General features: G+C 34.0%; 1 protein-coding gene across 2 annotated transcripts in view; it reads right to left on the bottom strand.

Moving 5' to 3' along the window:
• Window positions 1-20191, bottom strand: part of jvl (javelin-like) — a 479502-nt gene extending 459311 nt beyond the window's left edge. For both annotated transcript variants that reach the window (XM_085959311.1, XM_085959299.1), the window contains exon 1: window positions 19708-20191. In XM_085959311.1, coding sequence (XP_085815437.1) covers window positions 19708-19755 — 48 coding nt within the window. In that variant the 5' untranslated portion in view covers window positions 19756-20191. The remainder of the gene's footprint in view (window positions 1-19707) is intronic.
• Between the last annotated feature and the right edge of the window lie 407 nt (window positions 20192-20598).

Below are 20598 nucleotides of genomic sequence, written 5' to 3'. Positions count from 1 at the left end.
CAACAAATATCTCACACAAATGATATAAATACATATTTGTGTTTATTAAATGTGTAAATTTATAAAATATATGGTTGATACTTAATATTTTTTGATAAATTTACGTGTAAAAACATAAGCAATTTGGTTTTTTCCATCGCAATTGAGATGAATTCTGTTCTCGCAATAAGGCATTTCTAACCAATCAGTATTTCACATACCAACTGTCATTGCGGATTTCACATCTCAAGAAGAGTATCCTAGGAGCCATACAATATTAAAATAATAATATTAATCTCATCAATATTCATTGGAGTGTTGTTATATTTTTGAGACTTTCTTAAGTTCTTTGAGAACAGTGAAGTCCCGTGGGGGTAGGCAGATTGAACGTCGCTTGGGGGCGGCAGTTACTCATTAGGTATATATATAAATATGTACCTACATAACTTAATAATTACGGAAATATCTTCCATTAAATAATTCAGCTCACTGGTTGGAAACAGAATGTATTAATTAACATAAAAGGTTTAACAGGACTGTTTTTTATCGGGTTTGCGATGTCTAGTTTACTTCCGTTGGCCTTGGACGTCACGTCCTTGAAGACACGTGCAGATTTGCGAATTATATTTGAATAATAGGTAGGTACATACTTGCTTAATTAATTTATCCAAATATTTTTGCCAGTCACTTGCGAGTTTTGAAAGTTGTCAGGTAGGTATATTTTTAAATGTATCTAAAACCGTGGACTCGCAATATTGTGTATTGAAGTAGAGATGGCATTTAAATTAGATTTGGTGGTATATATTTTGTTAGTAATGTATAATACAACACATTTCTTAGATATTGGAGTCATGAAAGGATGATAAAAAATACTGTATAAAAATGGGGCGGCATTTTGGCGCTGCCTAGGGGCGGAATTTTGTCTAGGGACGTCACTGTTTGAGAATGCGAGTTTTGATTTTAAAATCCACATACATTGAATCATACACAAGTATTTTCTAAATATGTGTAGTAAGTAGGTATAAACCTAACTATGTAGGTTAAATGTTAAACTATCCATTAGGATTTAGCTTTGCAATAATCTATGTTGAAATTCAGATGTGAGTAAAATACAACCTTCGGGCGACAGAATGGTTGATTGTTTTAATGTGAGCTCTATTTATAATCTTTCGAAAGTATCTTTCCCTTGCCACTGGTATAGAAATAATACTATTAAGCATACATACATACAGCATACGAATATATTATTATAATAAATGAAAAAATAACCGTATTAATTAATGGTATTTTAAAAACTGACGTCTTATTGTTCTGGAAGCGTAGGTGCAATGAATGCAGCTACGCTGGTCAACATTAGAGACTTACTTAATATCTATCTTACATTTCGTTAGGTACATAGGTACATAAGGGGGTCACTTCGGCGTTCGAAGCGTCAGACTTGAGCGTTACATATTTAATATGTTTATTCACAGTGCGCCTCGCCTGCTTTGACTAGAGCAGTGAACGATACATCAACTGAAAAATAAAGAATATCCCCACCCCAAGGAATACAGAATTAATGGGAAATGAAAAACCTAACGGGTGTGAAGTAACCGGCAACCGATCTCGAGTGTGGAAGAATATGGGATAAACTAAAACACGTGTCAATAATACGTCATTCTAAGCTTGTCTTTCATTCTGACAACGACTAACTGCTCTCGATTTATGCACTGACGCTCATTCAATATCGGTGTATTTGAAGGTTGCAACACACACTATTGCACGTCTATAATGCGTGTTTCATTTTCATAGGACACTCACACATTGAAAGCCCTGCTTCAAAGTGTAAGGTTTTGAGGTATAACCTACATAGGTTCCCACCGCCAACCGTCATGTATGTACAGCCGTGGATATGCGGGGCCACCTTCCATGACGCTATAAATGTGTCTGAAAGAAGTGATTTCAAGTGCTCATTCTGTCCTGAGACGGAGCCGCACGGGACTGATGACACGACGTAACTTCATTTTCTTTTCGTAATTTCCGTGTACTTTTCTCTTCCTGGCACTTTGCATTAAAATAAACTCATTAAACTCAGTCAGAGCTCACTTTAAGCGTAGCAACTTAAGTCTTGGGTATCTTCTCCCAGGACACTCCCAGTCCAATTGTTTCAGATGCTTTACATCACCAATTGTAGGGTCCCGCGATACGCGCGCTTAACTTCAATGCTACAACCATGCGCCGTAGTGCTTAAAGAAGGAAGTTAAGAAAGAAAAAATATTGGACTGTCTCTGCTGTCCGCTGACATCAAGCGCCCTGTGTATGCGCATACTGGTAGGTGGTAAAGCATATCTGAATTCTATTTATTATTCTCTCCTGCGGCCCACCCGCTAAAAGGGTATAATTAAAAAACGTCCAAAACAATCCAAATAGCGGCCATGTCAAAACGATCATACGACTTGTTTCTGCTTACATGTCTCCCGGTGCCAAACACGATGACACGGAATTCATCACACTACGAAAGAATGAAAACTACAGGAGATGTCTGTTTTGTTTGCCTGCACCTGCAACCTAAAGAATAATGTCTGGTTCATCGGATTCATGAAAGAATAATGTAAGAAATTAGCGATGATCCCGCACAATCTACCGTGGTCGGCAGCAGCGAGATATGATACCACATCTTCACATACGCGACTTACTTCGCATACCAAAATTCACGCCTAACCATCGCAGAGACATGAACATACAGGTGCATTGGTACATAATATCTGGTAAAAAAATCTGAAAAAAGTTCACTCAAACAGCTAAAACATTTTATCATCCGCAAAAAATATTGCTTACATTTAACTTATCGGCGTGACGTTTTACGTAGCATTTAAACTTTAAATAAATAATAAAATAACACGTCTATTGTGCAGAGAAGTAATGTTACATTACAACGAAGAAATACCGTCCATTAGAAAGCATTTACGCAGAAAAGCGTTAATCACAGTGGTAAATAGTGCACTCGCTCCGTATTGAGAGTAAAATATATAACACCGTAGAAAATTTTGTAAACAATTCAATGGAAAGCCGCCGACTGAAGAAACATCAAAGTCGAAACTCACTCACTCACATTCACATTGACTGTTTTCTACTGTATTTCTTCATATAAATTCTATTACATAAATTCCTAACATATGGCTCACGACTTCCAAGCAATGTTCCCTGGAAGGTGTGCGCGTGTGCGTGCGCACATCTGCCAAAATGTGTCCGCACATATGTTTTCATCCCCCGCACAGTCCTCACAGGTTTACCAACAGACTAAAATGTGGACATTCTTCGGGCGAATATTCATATTTACGTTTATTTATTTCGTGTTAAATGTCGTGTATGTGTAGTAATGTGACATAAGAGACAAAAAATCAACACTCGATTAGGCCCCTCGACAGAAAATCAAAGCATTCAGCTAGGGTCCCGACAAAACCGCCCGGACATTGCCGCCCAGACATTACCGCCAAAACAATTTAGAATGAGACAACTTTTATTTTTACATAATACTTATTATATTTTAGATACACAACTAAAAAACATACGAATTAAGATAGGGATAGATAAGATAATTCAGCTGAAAGTCTGAACAAACCGTTTCATTAAGGTATACATGCAATTATTATTAATACAATAAATAATTATATTATAACCACAAACAAAAACAGTTAGTTACCGGCGGAAATGAAAATAAATAGTGCATTATTATTTTTTTTATTCAATGTTGAATAAACAGAAGATTTACGAATGTTTAATTATTCTTATCAAAAATACATCATTTTGAAAGACGTCAGAAGACATACATAATAATATTACGAACCCGATCGCTCTAGCCGGCGAACTCTAATCCACAGAACAGTTCCCTGCTGTAATACCTCAGACCACGTATGTACCTTTATAATATGAAATTTAGATCGCATGAACCATAAGGCGGCCACAGACGGACAGTTCTCGTAGCAGTTTGAACATGGCACAGACAATAACTGTTCAATAACTGTACGTTAGTGGACACACCACAGATCAGTTTAACTACCCCATTTAAATCTGTCGAACTGTCAACAGACGTGCCCATATACGTACAGTTATTGTCTGTGGCAGATCAAGTGTCAAAAACTATGGAGGTTATGTTCGCCGAGATCATACACAGGGGTACCATGTGTTAAATTAGTTTTAAGTAGGGTATACTTGAACGAACGATTGATCTACGAATATTTTTACTTTGTTAGATTTATTATGATTACAATTTATTGTTTGTGTAAATATATGTCCAGATTCTTTTATTTTGAATAAATTATTCATAGTATACTAATTGTTGTTTTAATAAAATTTAATTAAGATAAAATACATACGTATTGTTTTATTTAAATCAGGGTTATATACATTAAATTTATGTAATATGTTTTATTCAATCACCAAAACAATTTACTTATTGGTTTTGAATAATATAATATATTAATTTGGTACAGACATATTAACAACACACAATAAATATTGTTTGCGGTACCTAGTTGACACTTCACAATATTCGTAATTATATAATATGAGTAGCAAAAGAATACGCAACAAAAATAATATACTTCTTATCGAACGAACTTAGAAGATTATGACAGAACTGTCAAAATTTGCCGCCAAATCGCGCCAGCTACTCCTACTTTACGACACAGCTAGCTAACGTCACCCGAAAACTTTCGGTGAGTTGAAATTCCAACAGTTTTACAAAAACACGGGAGTGGGAGGTCGTTGGCAGTTTGAACATGGCACACATCTGAAAGGTCGAAAAGTGTCCGTCTATGGGCGCAGCAGATTATCTACCAAAGATAACTGTATGGTTATTAACTGGCATGTTCAACCTGTTACGAGAACTGTCCGTCTGTGGCCGGCAATAGTCAAGTCAGTAGCTCAAGGAATAGAGCATTCACCTGAACAGTGAAAAGATATGAGATTCGACTCCTACGATGCCTAACTTTTTTTTTTGAGATTTTTTCTAAATTATGTATTTCTATATGTATAATGAATAAGTCTTCAAGAAACTAGAAAAAGTTTACTGATATCATGTCGCACTAATGTTATTATTAAACTACAATATACAAACAAAGATAAGTAATCCTTGTAATTATAAAAATGTATGATACAAAACATAAATTATATTCGTGAAAGTAAGTATAGGTATGGATAGTCAACATTTTTTTTTATTTATCACGAGTTTGTTTATTCATTTTGAAACACGTCAATAAAATTATACGTGTAAGTAATTGAACAGAATCGATTACAACGTTAAATAAAATTATTGCTATCAGATCATTGATAAAAATATCGTATGACTTGAGATGCAAAAAAAATCGTATTAAAGGTTGTGACATCACAATAAAAGTTACATTCGTCATTTAAAAAAAACATATTATGCAGGAAGTTTCATTTAAAATTGGCAACACAAAAACATGATACAAATTTGCATACAATTTCTTCGCGCCTAGCAATAATCTATGGGAGATTTACGTTGTCTAATTTCAAAGCCCGCCAAATCATAAACCCAATATTTGTTTCGTTTAAATTATCTAAGCCATCTGTAGTATTAGGTTATATAGGTGATATGAAATCACCCGACGACATGACGTAACTGTGACGTAAGCCAATACACGCTCGAGGCAAGCCGCCCAACACACACTGCTCACCATAGATATTATTATGCTGAAACACCTATTTGTGTATGGGAACAATGGATGACGCCAGTATTTTAGTAGCGTTAATTTCTCGAATGCTATTATCACTCCGGTAGTACGTCACAATGATACGTCATATGACGTCATGTCGACTGGGCGACTTCAACTTGCAAGTTCTAACATAAGGCCCCTGGTTCGGCGGAGGATATGTATTGCAGATGAAAGACGGTAGTAGTTGTTCGTGATGATGGAGGAGGTGGGAATTTATTTACCGTTCCAAATAACTACAAGGGTACAACAATGCAATATAATAAATATAACGGTAATTCGGTGCGATGCGTCTTTAACGGAAACTTGTAATCGAGTGAGATGTCCAATCAATTCTATTCAATATGTTAAAATTATTATGAAATCAATTAATTCGTAACGTAATGAAATTGCAGATCCACTTTCTCATAACATTACGAAATCCTATTATATATAGGTACTGCTGACTGATAGTATGTGAAAAATGAATGAAAATAAATAATATTATAATTGAGACATGGGTTACAGGAATCTGGCGACAGCCACACATTTATAAAATACTAAAAGGAAACTGCCATCATATTGATGTACAACTAACTTATATATCATCGAGGAACTGGAGAAACACGGGAGTCGCGTGGAGGTTAAGGCTATATTATGTGAGGGCGAATGCTGTTTGTTCAACACGTACATGCTACTGAATTAGTACAACCATCTTCTTCTTCTATTCTATCTTCTTCTATTCGTATGCGTTCCTATACCATTCATCCGATTGCAATGAAACTTTGGTGAGTTGTCGTGCGCACGCCTGCGAAGGTTTCTGAATTAGTACAACCATCATTTTCTTCTTCTATTCGAATGCGTACCTACACCATTCATCCGATTGCAATGAAACTTTGGTGAGTTGTCTTGCGCATGCCCACAAAGATTTCTGAATTAGAAAATCATCTTCTACTTCTATTCGTATGCGTTCCTATACCATTCATCCGATTGCAATGACATTTTGATCAAGTGTTGTGCCCGTGCACGCAAAGGTTTCCGAATTAGTACAATCATCTTTTTCTTCTTCTATTTGTATGCGTTCTTATGCCATTAATCCGATTGTGATGAAATTTTGACCAGTTGTTGTGCGCACGCCCGCAAAGGTTTCTAAATTAGTACAACCATCTTTTCTTCTTCTATTTGTATGCGTTCTTATGCCATTCATCCGATTATGATGAAATTTTGACCAGTTGTTGTGCGCACGCCCGCAAAGGTTTTTGAATTAGTACAACCATCTTCTTCTTCTTCTATTCGTATGCGTTCCTATACCATTAATCCGATTGCAATGAAACTTTGGTGAGTTGTCATGCGCATGCCCACAAAGATTTCTGAATTAGAAAATCATCTTCTTCTACTATTCGTATGCGTTCCTATACCATTCATCCGATTGCGATGAAACTTTTGTCAGTTGTTGTGCGCACACCTGCGAAGGTGAAGGCGAAGGTGAAGGAAAATTATATAAAATACAAAGTTTGTTGTTTGTTTGTTCCATCTAATTTTGTTTTTTTTTTTTTTACTACATATTAATAACATTAATAACGTTTTCATATTTTGGATTCGATTTTACTTTAGTGTTCTTATGTTTGACCTTTACTCCTATTAGAATTATTTTCATATTGCCATATTGTATTACACAGATATTTTAATATTAAAAAAATAATTACCTTTTATTATTTTTCAAATATCTAAGATAAATATAACCACGAAGCGACCCTGTGCGAAGCCGGGTACTTCAGCTAGTTATTAATAAAAATAGGTTAAATAAACACATATTCCATTGCAAAAAAACAGATCGTTTAACTGACAACCCTTTAATTTATTTACATCTTTAGGTTTAAGCGGAGATCATGTTGAAATGTTTTTTCTTGTCGTTAAGTAAAATTAACAATATTTCTCTTTCTCGACAGGGTTCATGAGGGGATTAGGTACTTCACCCATGGCAACCCACGCAAGAGATGGATGGGCACAACGATTCAGAAAGAGTTTAATGCATCATACTGGAGAAAGAAAACTCTGATAAAAACGTATATAGTGTGGACAACCTTAAGCAACTAAGTAACCTGGCATTAATCTAGTCTACACATTGTTGTGTAACTTGCGCCCGAGTCTATCTAAATCTAGAATTCCATTTTAATGAAATTTAAAGAAGGTGTCACAGTATTATAATTTTGAATACTTAAACTATACATTTTTTTTGAAAAGAGGAGGTGAGTGGATTTTAATTATGAATTAAATTCAGTGACTCGATAGTAGTTTTTTTGTTGTTGTACAAAAGCGTGACTTATATAAAAATATAATACTAAAAAAACTACATAAGAATTATAAGTTCTCCAGCCGTCTGTTGGATCTGAAGTCGAGGTCATTTCAGGGACAAGATGATGGACAACCAACGAGAGGTGAGCACTGAAGAGTATCAATTTTACTACCGGTAAAATATTATTTTAGATGGGTAATATAAAATATTTGATTCGAAAATGTACATACATTTGTTTGCATCTTCAGTTTATAATAATATTCAGAAATAAAATAAAACAGGTCAACACACACGGTAGGAACAAAATACGACATTCAATTTGTAATAGGTATATTCTAACGACGCTGTATTACTTTAGGCAGCACACTAGAACCGCTAGGATGTTACCACAAAGTTGCAGATCACTTACTAGCGACTGTTTGAACATGGGGTACTTGTGCATAGAAGCATCGTATGGTCGGCTACACTCCCAATTTTCCGCGCGTCATGTATTCAACATCAGACTTGTGACTTCCAGCGATTTGTGGTTACGTTTAGTGGTAGTCATAGGAATACAACCTACATATTTCACCAACTTTATGGGTTGGATAGCCGATTGTATGTGGGTGTTTCGTTTTGTTTCTGTTTTGTGGCATGCAGCCAGCATCGAACCAGGATATTGTCTATAAAGATTTTAAAGTCAAAAAGTTTCCAACTCAGTAGGTAGGTATATGAAAATACTGAAATCACGCTGCATATAATGTATGTCCCAATCGCAAAAACGATGTTTCAATGCGTGTCTAGAAATTTGTAGATATGCATTTGGCCGTATCATAGTGTATCGTGAGTTGATGCATCGTATAGTATTGAGATTGATATAAGAAAACAGACGGCTTAAGCGTCGGCCTATAGCGTCGTGGGTCCCAGGTTCGAATCCTGGGTCTGAAAAGTTGACATATTGTTTTTCAATTTGTGTATGAGTCAGAGTATGGACCAAATAGGTTGAGCAAGTGGCTGACATCCATTTACCATAAAAACAAAATCTGTTTATACAAACCTCCACTCTGTGGAGGCCCATAATATGATCTTATTAGGATCAGACATGGTCGGGAAAAAAGTACATATATTAGAAGTACAATCATGTCATATATATTTATATAAAATGTTGAATAATTCAAAAGTGTTCGTGACTATCAAGTCGTACATATCAAATTAATTTTCTTATTGAATCTAATAAAATTTGAACATTACTGTCTGCAATGCTCCACGAGCAATGCGTATTATTTTTTTTTATCTCAATGCTATGAGGCCACCTCTTTCCAGTACGTCAATTCACGGTGAAATGTGATACAGCAAAATGTAATACTGACATACGATTTACATGTAACCGTTTCAATGTTTCAAAAGTTTTTGTTGCCATCACGATTCTGATTTTAATCTCAACGTGGATGTTACTGTGTTTTTATTCACAATATTCCCGTACTTTTTGTATGCTCACTTAGTTCAGCGTTCATAGTATGTTTTTATATTCATTGAATTCGGCTAATCTTTGGATATAAATAAATAACTACGTGATACCCCGAGGCTACCGCGGTGTGTAGCAATTCTACAATCGTGCAAAAAATAATGCAACCAATAAAGCCAACTCGTTATAGTTCCAATTATTCTACTATTGTATATAAGTCCTGTGTTAAATTATTACATCGATTATAATTATTTCGAATGCTAAGTACTACATTATTCGCAGTGCAATTGTAGCTAATTAAAAATACACGTAGTTGTAGAGGTAAGCATTATGTAATTGGTTTCAATTGTTTCGAATTTATTGTAGGTAACCTATAAGAATTACAATATTATGATAGAAAAGGGATACTGGATCTGTGTGTGAACAAATGAACATTGTAATAAAAACTTTTTTTTTATTCCACCCACCGCGGATGAAAAATGTGCAAAAATACTTCCAAACAATGTTAGGGTTTTTTTTGTGTTTCGCGAGAGGCTCACAAGCACAGAACAGATTAATAGAATTCATATAGGCTATACCTACGTACCCCAATACATTACATTTTGACGCAGGGTTTTGAATGCGTGTGTCCAACGAAAATTAAACAAACACCAAAGACGTGCAATATTGTGTGTTGCAACCTTCAAATACACAAATATTGAATAAGCGTCAGTGCATAAACCGAGAGCAGTTAGAATAAGTTTAGAATAGCGTATTCTTGACACGTGTTTAAGTATATCCCATATTCTTCCAGACTCGAGATCGGTTGCCTGTTACTCTACACCCGTTAGGTATTTCAATTCCCATTAATTCTGTGTTCCCTGCTCACAAGGTATTGCTCAAATTACACAAAACTTCAGACACTCCCAAACTGTCATTGTTGGCGAATTATCTACTGATTTACGTAGGGTGTTGATTTATACTTTTCCACTTATTAAAAACACGGATTCAGGGACATTAAGTAATACGTAAGTATATTTCGTTTGACAAGTAACAATTAATTATTAACAACATTTGTAAACGCACGCTTCGGTGCGAAAAGGTGTCAAATTGTATTTAGAGGCGACGTTCAAGGCTCGGGATAGGTTACCGACTGACCGTACCCAGTGTTGCCAAGTCAAAATTTAAAATTTCAGTAGATTTTGACAAAAAAATCAGTAGATTTCATAAAATATCAGTAGATTTTGGAAAATGTAGTATATTAGATATAATTTAAGACTAATAAGGATAAAAATAACTAATAATATTAATTTATTGTAAAAAATGATGATATTAATGGGTAAAATGGCGCTCTTGGGTAGAGTTACAATGCTTTCTTCGTCAATTTAGAAGTGTAACACATTAAAAAAGATCGTGCGTAAATCATTTCAAGTTTATTATTAAAATAATCATCAGTTAACTTACAATTATGGAGAAACACAAATATCAGTAGATTTCTTGAATTTCGAAAAAAAATCAAAAATTCAGTATATTGGCAAAAAATATCAGTAGATCTACTGAAATTTCAGTAGACATGGCAACACTGACCGTACCTACTCTCGATCCTTCGTCCGCCCAGAAACAGATAACGGTATCTTTATTTTTGTTTGTTTCGCTGTGCATCCTGGTCTAGCCTTGACTCATTTACAGTTACAATAATATTATCATTATATTTCCAACTCTGTCGATTGGAGGATTTTTGATGGGGGATTTAGGCATTATGATATTTGGTATCACTACTTACTGAAGTTTTTACTTACAAAAATAAATCGACCGCATATTTGATTTATATTTCCACCTGCGTCTGGAGACTGACCACGAAGAATCTATTGGCGAAAAGGATACACCTGAGCGATGTCGCCCCTTAAGCGTCTAACTGCGTCCGTCCAACCCTATGCGGGCTCTGCAATATTAGAATACATTAAGTATATGTGTATTCAGTAGTCGCACCGCTCGAAAAATTGACATCCCCACCGCCTCCTGTGGGCTTTGTGCATACATAGCGTGAGTGGAACTTAATAATAGTTAACTAATATTCATTTAGTAGTGAGATTCCGAATGGAAAATACTTCAGCCTATTGTTCAAAATAATGTCTAAGTACTGAAAAGACAAAAAATCCTACATGCGCGTATGATATAATATATGATGTCAATTAAATAGCCAGTTTTCCTTTATCAGCAAATTTAAAATGGGATGAAGGCTGGATCATAATAATTGATTGTAGTATAATTATTATTTCTAATAAATACATAAGTGTTATTTCTAGGTATGTGTGTCACCCCGCAAAGGTATTACGGTGGTATTTATAATTGAATAAAGAATGGATGCGTAGGGCGGGAGGTAGTGAAGTAAGGTTTAATAGCCGCGGGCCGCGCATTCTTCGCTTGACCGCTGATTCAGAGAGGCGATAGCGTTTTCAAGGATCCGCCAAGGTAATCTTGTTATGGCAGGTATGTTTATCTGATGGACCGCGCGCATTATAATTCGAATTAATATTAGTATATTTTAAACAAGCATTATTCTTATATAAATAATTTTATTTGATGAAAATGAATTCAGTAAGTAGAAATAAAGCACAAATAATTAAAATATTGAACTACCGAAGTCCTATGCAAGACTGGAGTTTCAGAATTAATAATCATAGATAGGTTTGGCAATAAGTGTTGCCAATGACAACTTGTCTTTCCTCCAAATACTTAGTTATGCTCTACTTTAAACAGTTGGGCAAATGTCTAATGCGTAGTCAAGAGCAAGATAAATACATTATGTGAACAAATCAACGTTGTATAAGTACCTACATCTTACTGTTTACGAATATATCTATTGGAACATTTAAATTTGTTCTGTTGTAAATGGTTATGTATGTTTTGTGTCGTTACAAACGTTCTTATTTATGCTTAGAGTGGTTTAGACACTAGTTTAAGCACTAGACGATATTTATATTTGGCCACGTATTTTTTCCGACTTATACCTACGTGGTGAAAATGAGAATCCTGCCATTCTTGGTTGTTTTGACCCTGTGTGTCCCTGAAAACTATTTTAGAAATCGGGAGCATCAGTTGTTTGTTCTCACAAGTTGCAGAACTTACCTTCCATTGGCAATTCCAATTGGGAGGGCAATAACTCTGTTCTAAATCACTTTGGATATTGACATTGCTTATTCGGTGTACTTCTTTGTAGGTAACTTAATTTTTTGTATTTACATTTTCTACTGTTTAATAACTGAATTATTCATTTTTTTATATACTTATATATACTGTTTTAATAATATGTATCTGTTCTTAAATGTAATGTTGTAAACGTCTTATATTAATTAAAATAAAATAAAGTTTGATTTGATTGATGTTCATATATCAGTCAAATTGACTAATAATTCATTGGTATTATTTTTTTTACTCAATTAACAATACACAAGATTTAATAATTTGCTATTCAACATACAGAACTTAGAACATCTCAGAACCATTCTTAGTCTAGACTCGGCATAAGAACTATTCTTTGTAAAAAAAAATCTGCATTCTGTCGATGTTTTAAATTGTAAAATGAAATTCTATCATATAAATTAATATTAGATATCCTAATTAGCAATCTTTGCATAATTGTCAGGTATAGCCAAGTAGATAATAGCTAATAGCACTAAGTGGATACGCATTATAATCATGCCCCCCACAAGGGGGGGCTGACAGGGGTCTAGCCTGTGGGGTCCGGCTTGTCGAGTCGACCAAATACGTGAGATAACACACCTCACAAATTTGCTCTAATAGTAAAAAAGTCACCAGCGGCGCAATTTTACTTAAAATATATTAACATATTGTGCAATGCGATTTTTGAGTATTATATGTTAATACTAAACTTCATAATTCAGGTGGATGTAGGTATTAAAAAATACAAAAAATCGCTAAGAATACGCTGAATACCTACCCTTAATTTTTCCTCGACTCCATTTGGAAAATGCTACGGTAGTGCGTCACATTGCCTTTAACCTTAGCGATAGGTAGGGGGGCCCGCTTCAGGATGTGGGGGCCATGGATATAATATTAACAAAACTTTGTTATACATACTGAAACGAATAGGTACGTGTACGTAATCTAAGCCGGTTATCATATTAATTACTAACATAACTATTTAGTCGATATTAGACAAAATAAAACTGAATGTATTATAAATTAGTACAACATTACCAATGATTAATGTATTGCAAGCCGAGTTTAGCGCGTAAAATTGGCAAGCCAGGTGTGCTTAACTGTGCCGCCCACGAGTTCGCGGCCAATCCGTGGGCGGCCCTTGCTTGCTCTCGCCATTATTACGATGTTACTACGTTCGGGATAAAAATAAACAAATCAAAACAACACATCATAAAAACACGTCACAAAGTTATGTTGAGATGCGTGTAATCTGTCATTAAATCGAATTTATACCATGCCTTCAAAGCCGTAGCCATATAAAACCGGTTTATGTAGCTACCAACTAAAAAATGGATAAAAGACGACCAAATAGATATTAGATCATCGTAATTCATCAAATCGCTTTAATAAACACCGTATCATAAATTTTCTCAATGAAAAATTGGGGGGGGGGAGGTTAAAATCGTTTAGGACCAATTGGTAAATAAGAAATATACCGTCTAATATAGACTACTTAGTAGTACGCCCGCCTCATCCTTCTAATATTATATCATTATTTATAATTTAAATGAATTCTTATTTTCTCACTATCGTACTTTTAATGCAGTGTAATAAAACATACGACACTACTTAAGTTTACCAAAGTAAATGAGTACATAATGTTTATTTATTTTTATTCGTTGTCTCGACAATCCGATGAGAATCCTGCCCGCCTCACGAAAACATTTCTCAAAAGATTGTTTACGAGAAATGGATGCTATCCATTAGGTCATTGCTTTAGGTCCAAGCAAACATTGGAAATCAACATAATATGTATTTGCCAGACCCGGGATTCGAACACGACACGCGGACACGTGCATGGCCCCCACAAGGGGGGGCTGAGAGGGCTCTAGCCTAGGGGCCCGGGCTCGGGAGGGCCCGGCGTGACGGGTCACCAGATAAACGAGATACACACACATCTTAAATTGCTCTAACAGTAAAAAAAGTATTTTACTTCTGAGTTATTGCCATTTGAAAATATATGGTTGTTGTGACGTGTTATGTTGAGTGATACTCGACAACTCCATAATTCGATGTGTGACCATAGCGATAGGTAGGGGGGCCCGCTTCAAGATGTGGTGGCCATGGACACGTGTCAACTCGACCATAAGCCGGCAGAATAATGTAAGTACCTACCTACTGTATACAAATTCTTGCCTTGGTCTGAAATTATGTATTTAAGGGTAAGCTCTACAGAATTGCCCTTGAGAATTGAAAATATGATTTTTTTATATGTGGTCCGGAATTGTTGGTCTACTAGCAATATACAAAGGTCGCCGACAATGCTTGTGTCAAATGTAAATGGTCTCTAAATTAAATTTAAATCATAAACACGGTCGACGTGAAGACAGAATGGGGTGACCAAAAAATAATATCTTCTAATATAGGTAGGTACGTAAATGTTACTAAATTCAATTTGTTAATCAACTGTTTGGGAGAAAGTATTGCAACCAATATGATGGTGACATTTTCAATTATGTGGTTGCCACAATATAAACTTAATAATATATTAATAACTTTTTAACCTGAAATTGTCCGAGAATTAAACATACGAAGGATGTTGAAATGCATATCTACCTACATTTTTATTTAATGTGCTATCCAAAAAACATTAATAATGAATAGTGTTTATTTGTAATGTTTAGGACCTACGTATTAAAAATAATAGGTATTGTTTAATTCTAATGCATATTTTTTAAAACGTAGAATTTAGTGTCTGCCTATTATAAAAAGAAAGTGACTTTTTATTGACTGCGCAACTTCTCTTTTATACTAGTGAAACAAGTGGTAGGTAGAACCATTATTGCATGTAAAGGCAATGGGCGAAATAATTTATATCATGAGTGCCTAAAAATAATTATTAACATACAGTCACTAGATACATTATTTTTTTATTAGACTATCCGACTGGCGGGCGACGCCAGGGCTGTCGACGCAATTAATTATATTGTACTTTTTAAATTTTATTTATAATATATTTTATTCAAGTTTTGTGCATCTAATGCCGGGTCCACACTGGCAACATGTCGCGCGACAACCTCGATAAATTTTACGATAATTATCATACTTATCGTAAAATTTAACGAGGTTGCCGGCGACATGTTGCCAATGTGGACCCTGCATAATATCCACTGTGGTTCACGTAGTGGAATGGACCTGTTGTTTCTGGGGTCAACTAATTCAAGAAGTAAACACCCATGATAGAATTTTTCTAGTTTTAGTTGCATTATATTCCAAAACTCATTTTGGATTTTATAAATGGAAATTTCTTGGTGTACATAGTAAACAAACCTACGAATAAAAAAGACAGGAAGGAACATACTGATTCATCGCCATAAAAACTGGCAACCAAATTCGCCATTTTGGAAAGCGATGACTTTGCGAAAACAAATATCGTGTGGTCTGCACGTGTGCGGTAAACTTAAATAGGTAATTTTGTGTATTTTATGTTTGTGTATCATGCGTTGTTGGCCATATTTTCCGGTCTTTCTTGATTGCCGTGACACAATATGTTCCTTCCAGTCTTTTTTATTCATAGAAAAAAACAGTATGTTGTATTAGTTATATAACGTATTATGAATCTGTAATAAAATAATACACAATTAAAATATTTTCAAATTGAAAAAAACACATTTTCATAGCTTTGAGCCGTGCTCACTCATGAATGTCGAATATTCTTCATTTAGGTAAGTATATACAAATTTTGATGTTATCTTGAAAATTAAACAGGTATCTGACCTTTTCACTATATTATACATGTACCTACATGCAAATGTATTGTTTTCAAATAATTGATATGGATTATATATCATCGTATTATTTTCTCGAAATCATAAACATACTATAATAGTATTTGAGTATCAACCTACGCTCAATTTGAATTAGGTAATAATAATACTATGACGAAATTAACATTTTAAAAATATTAATGGATATAATATTTTGACAGCCCTGTTTTCTGATCGGTGGACACGTGCAGTTGTTTATCAAATAATAATGTGTAAGACGGCCGACAATGCCAATAATATATTTTTTTTTTTAAATAAAATCTCCGATGATTAGTGGTTTTTGCGAAAATATCGATTTAAATTAACGTCCTAACGACGCCGATGTCCTTTTGATACTAGATTATATTTCAATCTCCTCCTCTTGAGCCCCCTCTTAAGTATGCCAAAACACCAAACCATCCAATGAATTATAAAATTTATATAATTTTAATCTTACATAAATAGGTAGGTACTTGATACTTCTGACAAATAAAATAAATATAACTTTGAATTTAAATATTATTATTCTAATGCGTGTGTCATTTTGTGAAATTTTAAGACAAATATTAAAAGTTTCAGTAGGTACCTACCTAAAGTGAGCTGACTTGTTTCAAGGCAAAAGCAGGATATAACTAAATAATGTGTTTATTTGAAAGTACCTACTTACAAGCAACGAAGTCAGTGCTGTATTTTTTATGCTGATTAATACATAAGTACTTAGTACAAAGGTATAAAAATAATACATAGTACATTTTTCGTAAGCATTGGATCCTTTATAATTAGTGTTTTTGACATAATTACGTCGCCTTAAATTACAGTATAACTTAGTATTTTAGATTTTTCTAATCAATATTATAGTATTATGCCGGGTCCACACTGGCAACATGTCGCCGGCAAGCTCGTTAAATTTTACGATAATTATCATAATTACTTAAGAAATTTTACGATTATTATCATACTTATCGTAAAATTTAACGAGGTTGCCGGCGACATGATGCCAATGTGGACCCGGCATTATACTTACTATAGGTAATTATTATAATAGATTTGGCAATTCTGATTTACTAAGTAGAACAAATGGAGAGATGAATAATATTGCAGGCATTAATTTGCCATAGAATAAGTAATTTAATGTAAAATGGTAGTGCAGTAAATTATGATTTCTAAATATCTTATAACTACAGGTTCCTAGTCTTAAGTAGGTACTATCTAATAACTATTATTTCCTCCATAAATAATAGTTAACTGTCTTTCTCTCAAATGTGCTATTTTCACTTCAGTAATTCGAATAATGCAAATGAAATCAGATTCATATTATAGTAAATATAGGAAAATCGGATAATAAAATTAAGATAAAATGGAAGTAAGTACTAATTTTTGTTCTAAGCAACAAAAAAAGTTTAGTAATATCTCACATAAATTAATAATTGTTCAATATACTATGAACTATGATATCAGTGATACTGATAATATTAAATAGTATGCATATGTAGTTTAATTATCAGCAATAGTTTTGTATGGTACAACCTGACCATGACTTAATTTGTATTTGATTATAAAAATATAGGTATGTACTTAGGTATAGATAGGTATTTAATCACATATGTATTAGGTAGTAGGCACCCTTTATAAGTCTGTCAAAGAGTTATTGGTTTCTAAAGTATTATAACCAACTCATTGAATTGCCTTACCAAGTCTACCAACTATAGGTACCAACTATACCAACTAACCAACATACTTAACAATCATCTTTTTATCATGTTATTATTATTTCATACAATATTAAACAGATGCAATTTAGAGTATTTGCACGAACAGTGAAAAGATGTGAGGTACAACTAACTCTCAGTTATTATAACCTTTGTCTATAAAATTTTAAATATTATGCATGTTTTCTGAGGTAGTATCTCAAAATTGTGTATTTTCAAATATTTTATCATTGAGACATCTACCAATGTATTAGAGAAGTATTATTAAAGCAATATTAATAATATAATGGTTATAATATTATAAAACCAAAGCGTTGTCTAAGTAAGTACAGAACATTCGGTTAGTGCAGTAGATATTTTTGTATAGTACTTAATATTATTATAAATTTACTAGTTTAGCTATGATGAGAGAGGTAGACAGACGTAATAATATTAATTATGTGCAAGTAGTTCATAAGAACGCTATACATACAGTATACATACTAAAACAGAAGATAAAATTTTGTTAAATCAACAACGGCAGTCGAGTCAGGATGGTCCTTGTGTTGGGAACTTGATGGATTCGAGGATGATAGTTTTTGGTTGAATTCCTAGGTGCGATTAGAAAGGTATTTTAATAAATTAGAGTTGAAGACATCCAAAGTAAATCCAGAAGTAAATAACAGCTATACTATAGCGTCTTGCTCAACTTATGTCCTTTGCAAGGCTAGGTAGAAGGCACACGTATATTACAGTCACGCACACAAGTCCAAATTAACATTATATACCTATAATCAAATCAAATTACTCTAATATCAAAAGTGTTTCACTGATCCACTATCATCTATCCCACTATGGTGACCCCGACGTGATGTACAAACAAACTACTTAAATAGTTGACATTTTAATGCCTATGATTGTTTGCATTGGTAACAGGAAATAATCTATCTGTATGGGAATGCTGAAAAACCAAATTAGAAACTTGCTGAAAGACAAAATGATATGTAACTAAGACGTAATAGAGAAGTATACGTTGGTGGTTTGTGATCCTTAATTATTTAAGTATATGGTGATGGCCAGGTAATAGAATGAATATATTTCTACATATAATATGAATATACCTACCTATCACAATACAAATCATTATTTATTCAAACTTGTAAAAACATTTACTTAGTGTAAGAAAATGAGCTGTGTAAGCACTGTGCTATTAGTGTACTGTCATCTATTTTCACTAATGCCTCAATAGTTTGCTTGGTTGAATTACCTGGATGTATGTCAGTAAATATATAATATTGAAGCATACCTTTCTTTAAAGTACCTATTTGATCTGGTAAAGCTATTATAGGAAATGTGAATGAGATTTTAGTTGGACTTATCAAGTTGAAACATAGCATTGTCAGGCATATTATTATTATGTTTGAAGAATAATTACTGCCAATTATGTTGACAGTACTGATAGACGTGTAGGTGTGCAAGCATCTGATCAAACATTCGATTTTTGTTGACAGATTGGTATTATCGCTCAATGAGCCTTATTTTGAAAACATTACTATGAAGATGTCTATGATCCAAATGTCAGAAATAAGAAACCGTAGACAGGTCATGAAATATAACCAATTCAGTACTAACAAATTTTGAAGTAACATTATCTTACCGTGAATTGAAAATCTGTGGAGCTCGGAGTGTAGTAGCCACGGCTCATTTTGAAGTTTTGGTTGATCACAAACACATTATTTCTCGTTCGAAAGGTATTGAACTACCAAATGCAACGTCATATCAAGGATTGTGAGGCGTACCGTTTGAAATAAGCTTTGTGTAGTTGTTTAGATTATAAATATTAATTACAACTTGATTAAAAACGTAATTGTTCATTATTTAAACACTTGTATCCCTTTTCGTACACATCAAAAGTCCAACACAACACTTAGTATGTCATACCTAAGGAGGTCGCAATACCACATATTTGTTGAACCTATTGTCAAGCTGCCATCAATTATTTGATTCGAAAAGAACAACCACAAGTTTCAGTAGACTTAGACTTAATTTTATAAACATCATACATTTTGTCAAAAAACTTTTTATATTAATTTCACACTCAGAAAAAAGATCTATATTGCTGACAGTCGGCAGGTAATACTTTCGCCATAGCGGGCAGCGGCAATACGCTGAGGTTTACGCGGATATAGTTTTCTCACTCTAATGCGCACACATAAATGTAAGATTAAGCATGCCATCTCTTTCTGGTACGAAGTGTTCTTGGCGGCAACTGTGCGAACTATTTTTGACATTTTGGTACGGAAGGTAATGGCGGCTGCTGTTTTACCATATACATAATATTGCCATCTTATTAAAAATATTATAGGTATTAAATATATTGATAAAGTAATGCGATGTGAATACTTAACATTGAGAAGTCAATAAACTGGACAATTAGACACAGTGGTTATCACTTATCACAGAGCAGATTAATTAATGAAAAACCAGTCGTCATAATATATTCAGATTTTGAAGCCGAATTTTGTTTTTGATTTAATGACTCTGACGC

This window comes from Rhyacophila brunnea, unplaced genomic scaffold (assembly GCF_057557595.1).
Source record: "Rhyacophila brunnea isolate RB1 unplaced genomic scaffold, BYU_Rbru_1.0 scaffold_11, whole genome shotgun sequence".
Classification (NCBI taxonomy): domain Eukaryota; kingdom Metazoa; phylum Arthropoda; class Insecta; order Trichoptera; family Rhyacophilidae; genus Rhyacophila; species Rhyacophila brunnea.
Note: the sequence above shows the minus strand (reverse complement) of the source record. Positions and strands in the feature narration are given on the sequence as shown.